We start from the raw sequence: 10,775 nt of genomic DNA, 5'->3' as shown, positions 1-10,775 counted from the left end.
CATTTATTTCCTTAAATTGATATATATATTTATATATATATTTTTTTCAGTGTCAGTTTTGCTCCTTATCTAGAACCCAGCATGGAAGAAGTTTATAAACTTTTAAATTTTCCTAGTCTTGATGTGAGAAAAGCTGCATTAGAAGCAGAAGCTCAGTTCTGTATCAGTTTTACCAACATTATGCTGAATGCCTCTCATGGTTTGTTTTGTATAATAAATTTACTGTAGACTATATTTAGGTTAAAGGTTTGTGAATATTTATATGTTATTCATTTGATAACAGACAGTTTTACTTTATTCTTAATTAATTTATTTTCTTTCATCTTATGTAGAGAAAGAATACTGTAAGGCAAGGGTGGCAAACAAGTTGATCATGAGGCCAATTTGGGTCGATCGTCGATCGCTCGCAATGCCTGGGATGGGATTCCCTACCATGGACTTCTACCAATAGTGTCAGACATATTTCTTATGGATCAAAAGTTATTAATTATCCATGTCCTTTTAATTCCTCTGGTCGCGAGTTTATTGGTCCTTTAAATAATTATTGTTGTTTTTTATGTTGGGAGATAAGCCGTATATCTGTACTTCAATACAGTATGTACTTAGCGAGCTATTGATAGATTAGCAAAAAGTAAGTCATATTGCGGTACCTAGTAGGGCTGAGACGCTGGACTCGGATAGAGATGATAAAACTGAACCCTTTGCGTCCCTAGTTATTTTGTCAGAATCTGGCATATTTTCTTAGGAAGGAAGGCTCTATTACATTATTATTCTGAAAAAGAAAGAAAAAAGTGTTACGAACTATCCTACCCACATCATTCGTCCGCCCATTAGTAGATGTTGGAAAATGCAACTACGAATGATGTCTCTTTTTTGCATTGATCACAAGAACTAGAGCTAGGGCATCTATTGGCAAAATGACTGGGCATTAAACAGTTGTAACATAAATTTAGCAGTCAAATTTCATCAAACCATTGTTTAGGTTCTATCGAGCGAAAACGCGGGCACCTATACAAGTGGTGTCCTTCTCGGCAAAAAGGACAATTATTATGTGCCGTGGACATTAAGACCCTTTTCGTAATATTTTGAGAACTGTGGGAAGGTAAATGTTGAACATTTAAACCGAAATTTGAAGTTAGGTTGTCGGTTTGCAATTGTATGCATTGATGCATGAAATTAGAAAAATCTTCAAAGGTTGGTATGTCAACTACAGAACCAAATTCAGTTTCAAAACGTTCACGAGATTTAACATCTAATAATCTCAGACAGAACATCAACAATATGAATCCAGAAGGGTCCTTAAGATTCATATTTCTAAAGGCTGTCTCTCTCTCTAACACGAGCTCAGTGAAATTTTCTAATGATGGGTATTCAAATTTTGTTATTGGTTTGAAACTAAAGATATTAATCAAATAATTTGTGGCATGGATTCGTTTGTTATCATAACTTTTGTACCTGAGCTTCCCAGGCTTGTTCATAACCATCGGAAGTTGTCATAATAGACACTATAGACTGTAGCACTGTACCCTTTAAAGCGGACTTGAGGTAATGAAATTTTTGTATTTCTCTCAAGTTTTTATTATTATGAATTAAAGAAATAAACGTATCTTCAAATGAAACCCAATTAGATATTTGCCCTTTGAATGTGGGTAAATTTATGGTTGGTGACTTAATACGCGATTCAAATTGTAACTGATTACTATTATCTTGTGATTATCTATAGATATTATATATATTATCTATAGATTATCTCGTGGTAGTTGGTTCCCCAGCAATCCCCAAAAACAAAGCCTCATAATACATATTTTTAGTCTCGGATCGGAAAAGGTCAAATCACGAGATAGATTCATCTTCCAAAATTTTAGCTAAATATTTTGCTTCTTTAAGACACTCCTAAAATTTATCATAAGTGCTATCTAATCTAGATAATCGAGCATTAAATAAATTTATTTTTTCAGGATTTTCTGACCAGGAAAACCCAATATTCCCTAGTATCTTTTGTGTCCTGAGCTAAATCCTCTAACTTATTTTCAAGCTCAGACAACTGAATTCTATTTTTATCCGTTTTAGGCCCCATTACTTACTTTAAAACAACTATTAAAATAAGTAATAAAATTATAATGAACCAAATTTCAAATGAATGTCTATATCCTAGGCCTGAGAACCAAAATTATGTTTAAGCCACCTCAAATTGACTACGTCTTTTTGTTGGAAAGCTTTAAAAGAACAAAAACAACAAGCTGGTTGGGATATAAACATTTACTTGGTTAATCTAAACATTTGAAAAACTTAAACTAAATTAACAAAAGATGAATAAAAGTAAAATAAAAAACTTAAACAAAAATAAAATTAGGTAAATAAATTATGAAAACAAAAAGAAGTTAATTTATAAAATTGATATTTATATATAAAATAATGTACTGTGTGACGACTATTTACTGTGGTGGCGACTTCGCTGGGTCAGAGACGAAAAGAGACGTTCCTGAGGAAAGGATGATCTACTATGATGGGTCGGGGGAAGATATTCTGGTCGTAAGAGTAGTGTAGGACTATTGATGTGAAGATAATAGGCAGTGTGTTTCTTTCAAAAGTGGGCCCATGACTATGCTGGCTCAATAATGTAATTCAATAGTCTAATTTTAATTAAAATAGTCAATGGTATTCATCAATTATATTACTCACTATTAACAGTCATGATGCATTAATCTCAAAAATGGCCAAACTAACACGTTATAAACGCAGACAGAGCTGGTTAGACACGATCATGGCCACTAATTAACCGGAACTGATATTCAAGTTGAAATGCAGAAAGGATCTGGTTTTGGACTGTAATGTCGGTTAACATACTCAAAAATGTTCAATAAATAACACCACATGAACGTTGAGAGGGCTGGTTACAAATGATCATAGGGTTACAAACGATCATGGGAGCCAGAACTCATTACTTAATTATAACACACAAATATAAATACGTATGTTTCTTCTCAAATAGCTAAATTCCAATTAAAATAATATAATAAAATAAATGTAATTAAATTTAACACTAATCCTAAATAAATACTATTTACAATAAAACACAAATTAATTATAAAATATGGTGTTAACAATAAGTGATCTAAAAAATAGAAAATAGTTTTGAACATATATATTAGTTATTTATCCATACCTCGCTGGAATGCATCTAATACTGAAACACAGTTTATTAACATAGTATGCATTTCATACCCCTTAGACTATGCCTATGACAACAAGTCGATCGTGACACATTTTTATGATAAAAAGTAGATCTTATGTTGAGAAAAGTTGGCCTCCCCTGCTGTAAGGGAACAATCATGATAACTAGTTGACTTAAATTTTTTTTATTTTTAACGTACAGAAGTAAGTGAATTAAATAAACGAATTATTAATTTCTGGTGAAAATCAATTTTTTTTTATGAAACAAACAATTGAACCGGATAGAGTGCACTGATTTTTTTTTTTTTTATCAATTTTTTTATTTGAGTGTATTTTTTACATTAGGGTGCTCGAAAATCTTCTAATATCTTTCCCACCATGTTAACTCTAATTATAACAAACTCTATTGTAAATATAAAATATATTGCTGTGTTGTTCATTTTTAACCTATAACAATGAAGAAAGAAAAATATTCTTTTTTTTCAGGAGACAATAACCTTGTAATAACGATAATGGAAAAAATCATTGGAAAAACAATTGAACTAATAAAAAAAGATCTGGAACGTGAGGTAGTTCTTGTTGGACTGGAATGCCTGCAAACACTTCTGAAAGAAATAGGACCACAAATTGGTAGTGTTGAACATATTAAAAAAGCTATAATTGATGTACTGAAGGATGTTTTGAATTCCAAGGTAATTAATTTTTACACTTATTGCCACTGTTTTTCTCTTTTAGTTAAATTGAAAGTGTCTCATGATGTGATGAATTCGAATGATTTTTTTTTTTTTGTTTCACTAATTTTTATTGATCATTATTTCTTCTTTTATTAAAGATGATTTCTTAAATATTCCACGTCTTTGTTAAATATATTTCTATGGTAGAAGGAATTGTAATTAATGTTAAAAAAAAATCACTATTTATGTGAATAAATGTAATTAATGAATAACCATGTAAAAAAAAAGTCTTAAATACTGGTCAGTCTAATAGTAGATATCATGTTACTAGTTTTAATAATTAAACTGAAATGTTAATGCTTTTCTTTGGTTTGTTATGATGCCAGTTTCATTAATTATGCTGAAAATTCAAGATTTTATTATTCAGTGCTCAAAAAATGATTTTTTGTAAGTGGTATCCTTTGTTATTATGGTATTAATGGTATCACTATTTAGACCCCTTTATATGACTCTATTGTACTTGACTTTAGCAAACTCAATAATATATTGTGGTGATTTCTCACATAACTAAGTGATCACTCAATATGGACATGATGACTTATCTCACCATTGTCTATTTCGATGGGGTTTCTTGGGTAGCTAATCTGTCCCCACTACTGCTGACTCTGTGCTGTCAAAGGTTTAAACTCTTCCTTTGGCACCTTTCTCCTATTCCTTTATTCTTGAGCTTCCAAGTCTTATTGAATTCTCTCCTTCTTGGAATTATCCTAGAATAATATATATTAAAAAAAATGTTAATATCAATAATTTTGAATTTAATGTAGTTGAATTTCCTACTATTCTGCTGCTGTTTATTAGTATTTATACAATGCTTTTTGTTATATCTCATATTATTTTATGTCTTGATTTTTTTATCATCATAACTAGAGTAGAGACCGGATTTTTGTACAGAAAAAACCCCAAAATTGTGCAGTAAAAACTCATAATGTGTATATAACACTCAAATCCTGCAATAATCAACTTGTTATTATATAATTTATAATATTTCATGGAAAACTTACCTATCAAATTAAACTCACTAAATACTCTACTCATTTAAGTAAACATATGTAAAAAACTAAACTGCTTTGATTAAAAACTTAAAATCTCGTCCATAATGTAGAAACTAATTGATTAAATGATTTAATATTCCTGTTATGAAAGCTGAAATTCAATTTTTAACTTCTTAAAACTATCTCAAATTTAGGTTTTAGAAAAAATGTACTAGGAACTTTGTAAAAAAGGAATATTTAAAACTTATTCCAAGCCAAATTCCCTTTTTTAATTTCACCTAAAATTGCACATAGAATGTTCATTCGCTTTAGTTTAGTTAATTGTGTATTTACATACAAACATACTATTAATAAAAAAATTTAAAATAGAAAAATTTTTTTTAAAATTGTATAAATATATTCATATTGATCAGACTGATTGATTTTTATTTAAAATATTATACATAGGTAATATATTATAGTAATATATAAAATAAATATTGAAATTCCTACTTACCGCAACAACGTCAAGCAGAAGAATGAAGGACTAGAGGCAATCTAGTAATCCAAGTTAAAAATAATCTCACTGAACAATCTCTATAAGAAGCTTATACTGGAGAGACTTTTTTCATAGCTAATCAAAATAGTTAACACTATTCCAAGAGTATTTGGCTCTTGTGTTTACTCCTTGGTTGGATTTTGTGGTTTACCTCAAGTTTGTCAATTTTAACTATTTAAATAAATTGAATAAGTAAAAAATAATAAAATAAATAAATATTGGCATACATACACCTATATATGTGTGATATGAGAAATTTAATTCAAGCATTAAATCGTATACAATAAAAATAAACATGTAGCCCAAAAAGAGTAAAACACACAATTTTGTGCAGGAAAAACCCAAAACATGCAAAATTCTGGAGAAACTCAAAGTTAGTGTTATTTTAATGTCTTTTCCAAGACTCTGATTTCTATTGAGGTTTGGTGGAATTCAGAGCTAGGGAACAAAATATGCAATCACATGAAAATCAGGTTTCTAATCATAACTTTTATTTTTCAGACTGAGTCCCATTTGATGGTTGGAGCTGGTGATGACGAAGCTACTGAAAGCGAAGTAATGGATGCCGCATGTGATGTGGTTCCTCTACTTTCAAAAGCTATGTCACAGCCTGAATTTTCACAGTTATTCGCTGACTTCCTTCCTCTTTTGAGGAATAGGATTGTATGTCTCCATTTACTTACGTATTTCGTGATAGTTATTGTGATTTGGTTCAAACAATAATCCAGGTTTTTATTTTGTTCAAGTCTAAGAAGTTTTATTAATTACAGATACAAAACCAAAATGAAGTTGAGTCTGATGAAGATGACGAAGATGAAATGGAGGGAACTAGGGCTAACACTATTGGTGTAATTGCTGAATGTATGTCTGGCCTTGGGGAGAATGTTAGTGGTTATGTCAATTCTCTGCTTCCATATCTTTTAGGATTAACAAAAGACCCTGATGCAAATGTTAGAAACAATTCTCTCTATTCCATTGGTGAAATGGCTCTCCATGGTAAACAACATCTTTACCAGTATCCTTTTTAAATAATTGCTGTTACTTTTTAAGTTTAAGTTTGGGTATGTGGTTATAAATGAATTAAAAATTTTACATGGTTAGAATTTATCTCTTACAAAAAAATCAGTGTTAATGAAGGTTAATAATAGTTACATGAGATAGGTCTTGTATTCATCGATCAACTTGTAAATAAAAAATTAACATATTTTACATCTGAATCATTAGTACTAGTAATATGAGAGTGGGGTTTCTTAGTGGGTAAGTTACACAACTTCCAATCCCAGGTCTGGGTTGTTGAGTCTGGCTGTGGCAGATAATTAACAATTTAGTTATATCAGCCATAGATTGATGCAGCCTTTATAAAGTTGGAACCCTCAATGTGAGAAAACAAATTTTTGGTTGAGCATGAATCCTGTCTATAACATCTTCATGCATAACCTTTGGTCTAGAAATAGTACAAATTTACCAAGTATTAAGGTACAGGCTTTTTAATTTTTATTAAAAAAATTATTGGAGAAGTTTGTCTTCATGAAGACCTGAAACTCAGGTCGAAACGTCGGCATAAAATAAATAAATATGGTTTTGTTTATTTATGTTGTTCTTTGCTGACCGCACCCCCCGACAAACTTCTCCAATCATTAATCTACGGTCAACTATCTACACCTCTTTATTAAAAAAAAATTTTTTTTCTTCACCCACTGCCTACTGCCGTTGTATTGTGAGGGTACCCTTTCAGATCCTGGACCGTATAGTCCATCTCTCTCCCATCAGTTTTGTTCTCCATTACTCTGGTTACAAAGGCTTCATTAATACCTCCCTCACATCTTCTTGGCCTTCTTTTCTATCCTTGTACATCTACTTTTGCTTATCCCATGTATTGTTCTGGCCATCATATTTTTAACCATCCTTTTGACATGGTAATGCCACTATAGTTTATTCTCCTCGATGACTATATGCAAAGGATTTTCTTTGAGGTTCATCCCTATTGATGTTTTCCTAATTCTGCCCTATCTTGTTTTATCTTATAAATAAATTATGTTTTATTATTGAAATAAGGACTTGAGGTTTTCTCCTAACTGTATGTATTCCCTAATTTATTAATTCACTATTAAAAATCAATCATATTTGTTTAATGGTCCTACATATTTGCATAAATGACTGCTCAATAACTCTATTTATTTTGTAGCACTATGGCTAGTTATAAAACTTAGCTTTTAACATTTTTCTGTGTTCTTGATTTTGTTATTTGTTTTCCTTAATTTAATTCTTAGACATTATCCAACAATATTAAATGCTTTATCACAAGTTTTATCATCTGAGAACAAGCCTAAAGTATTGGATAATGCATGTGGTGTCCTGGCTAGACTTATCCTCACAAATGCTCAAGGCATTCCACTGCAACAGGTAATTTACATTTTGCATTTTGTTAAGAAAAAAAAATCATTGATGTTTTGTAAACTAATTACTTTTGTATTATCTAATTTAATTAAATCAAATTTTTCTTTCCAAGAAGTGAGCAAAATAATGTATATTTATTGATCTAATGTTCGCTGAATAAATGCTTTTAGGTTTTCCGTGCCTTTGTAGCCCAATTACCGTTGAAAGAAGATTTTTCAGAAGATGTTTGGGTAATGAAAGCTATTTGCCATGTGATTCAAAATGCTCCTGATGTCGCTAGGTCTGAAGTGTATCTTATTCTCCAGGCAGCTGGTTTCACATTCCAGTCACATGCCCCTGATGATGGTAATTTTAATCATTACTAGTCATAAATAAAAATAGTATTGAAATTTATTTAATTATTTTTATTACTTCCATTGATTTTTCTATTTATCAACTGTCATGATAATTTTTTTTTAATATATAATAATATACTAAATACCCAAGCATAGGAATATTACCACCCAGATTTAAACTTCTTACCGTATGAAATACTTTTTTAATGATGTGTTCTAGTGTAAATTAACTAAACCAGTTAAAATGAGCAAAAATATTTTATAACTTGTTGGAAGGACTAAGATACTTGGATAATTATTATAATCAGTCATCAGTCTCTTTTTTATAAATTAGCATTATTAAATTTTATTATTATTATTATTATTTTTTTTTTTAAGAACGTTTTTACTAAAAGATGTTTTTTCCACCTGGAAGATTCAAGCTTTTCCTCATATCTTCGATTACTTCTATAGGAATATTGTTGAATCATCACATTTACAATTTGTTAATATCCGTTTATATACATTTATATAAATTTCATAATTGATTAATTTATTGTCATTGTGTTTTCAGAATGTAAAGAAGTACTCCTAAATACGTTCAGGGTTTTATTTGCCCAGCTTCCCCAGGAATGTCAGCTTGCTTTACCACAGCTTCCTCCAAAACTTATTGAAACTCTTCGTGAAATTGGAGTTGTGTCAAATTAACAATGCTCTTCACTGCTCATCATCATCACCATCATCATCATCATCATATATTAAACAAAATTGTAATGTTATAAATACAGCTAATTTAATTTGTTATGTTTATTTAAGAAAACAAAAAAAGAAAAAAAATAGGTAAATTTTCACAATTCAATATGTCCTTAAAAAAAGGTCCTAAAAAGATTGGTGATAGCAGGAGTACTTGTTTTAATTTATTTATTATGACTGTTATAGTTCTATGCTTGTACTGTTTCTTTTTTGTTATGTATGTGGTTTTGTAAAAACAGTGTATATTAATGTTTTGTATTTTATAACAGTTAAATTTTTCTTTTTTTTAATATTCTGGAATTTTATTTAATTTTGGTTTTTTTTTCTACTCTTAAATTAGTTCATTTAATTTTCAAGTAAATTGGAACTAGTCAAAGTTTGATTTTTGCACTAAATAACTCAATTTGTCATTGTCTTCCTATTTTATTGTAGTCAAGCTTTTTATTTTATTTTTTTGTTTTGTTTTTATACATATTTTTGATGTTCAGAAAATTTTTTCTGACATGTTAGAAACATACTTTATAAATGAAAGAATATATATTGTTTCTAATGAAAAGTACATTTATTCTTATTATTCACTGGTATACCTATTATTTCACAGAAAGTTAGTTGCAGAACAGTTGTTTTCTCATTTTTTATTATATTTTGTTAGTATGTGATGCTTATTATGTAGATCAATTATTGATTGGATAATGGTTAAAGAAGGATTGGCCTTGGTTTGAAGAAGATCCATCATTAATATATAAGAAACAGAATATAGGTTGGACATCAAGGTTTATGATCTATCCTTAGAAATATGTGGTTATGAACAATCCTTGAAGTTTGTTAGGACTTTATTTTGGCTATTTATGAGCAATATTTTGGAAAAAAAGAGTTGAAAATCTTAGGGTCATCATGGTAGAACAGATTTAGAAGTCTGCATTCTCTAGTCAGAAATTATGCCGGTTTGAATTTGGCCTGGGCAGGTTGAAATTTATTTAGTGGTGGTCCATGGAATAAATCTTAGCCTTCCCAAACTGGGTGAAATAGGTTGGTTACCTGTAATAAGATAATCTGTTCTTCCAGTCTTATGTTGCAGTACATAAGAATATTAAAGCTGAAATATAAAAAAAAAAATCTGATAAAAAACGTATAGTAAGGGGTGGCATTTGATGAAAGTTATACTAGTTCCATTTTTACATTGTTCCTCAACTTTCCAAAAGCTTTGAGTGAGATCTGACATACCATTTTCGAACTATAGGTATTTTTTGGAAAAAAATGTTACCGTATGCTCAAGCAAAAGTAATGGATGGAATTTTATAAAATATATTTTTACTCTATTCACTATTAGTTCAGATGAGGTAGCAAAAAAATATTAATTTTTTGAAATAGATCCAAAAAAGAAAAATCAAAGAATTTGTTAGCTTTAATCACAAGCTGAAAGGAGTTATATGGTGAGGAAACCTGTGGATTAAACATTATTATATATGATTGATATCAATGTTGCGTAAGCATATTTTGATTTATCAAAACGTCTAATTATTATCATGAGAAATTAAAAACATTTCTCTGCCATCTACTGTTCCCAGTTTTTCTCCAAGACTACTGGGCCGGATTTAAAAAAAATATATAGTACTGAAGTCACATGTCACTCCAGAATATTCTTGGATCATGACATAATTATCTGCCTTTTTTTTTCCCCCAGAAACAACAACTGATTAGAGGTCTTAAACGTGCATATTTCAGCCACCATTATACCATCATGGAACAATTGTACACCAAAAAACAATAATCAATTCAAATAATATTTTTATTTAAAATGTAAACTGTTTTAGATGTTGGCATGGATATTAATGTTTATAAATTATTGTGTGGCCATTAGGTTTATTTTTTA

The 10,775-nt window shown here is 29.8% G+C and overlaps 1 protein-coding gene across 1 annotated transcript in view; it reads left to right on the top strand.

The window, feature by feature from the left end:
* The window catches only part of LOC106680169 (importin-4), a 32,229-nt gene extending 23,278 nt beyond the window's left edge, over positions 1-8,951 (top strand). Inside the window, exons 13-19 of the mRNA XM_014419682.3 lie at positions 51-199; positions 3,661-3,866; positions 5,940-6,101; positions 6,209-6,453; positions 7,709-7,841; positions 8,006-8,180; positions 8,724-8,951. Of these exons, the coding sequence (XP_014275168.1) occupies positions 51-199; positions 3,661-3,866; positions 5,940-6,101; positions 6,209-6,453; positions 7,709-7,841; positions 8,006-8,180; positions 8,724-8,857 (1,204 nt within the window). The 3' untranslated portion in view covers positions 8,858-8,951. The remainder of the gene's footprint in view (positions 1-50; positions 200-3,660; positions 3,867-5,939; positions 6,102-6,208; positions 6,454-7,708; positions 7,842-8,005; positions 8,181-8,723) is intronic.
* Positions 8,952-10,775: the final 1,824 nt, after the last annotated feature.

The sequence above is a fragment of the Halyomorpha halys genome, unplaced genomic scaffold (assembly GCF_000696795.3).
Source record: "Halyomorpha halys isolate HHAL.00 unplaced genomic scaffold, Hhal_1.1 Scaffold249.1, whole genome shotgun sequence".
Taxonomy (NCBI): domain Eukaryota; kingdom Metazoa; phylum Arthropoda; class Insecta; order Hemiptera; family Pentatomidae; genus Halyomorpha; species Halyomorpha halys.
This window is presented reverse-complemented; position numbering and strand designations above follow the sequence as displayed.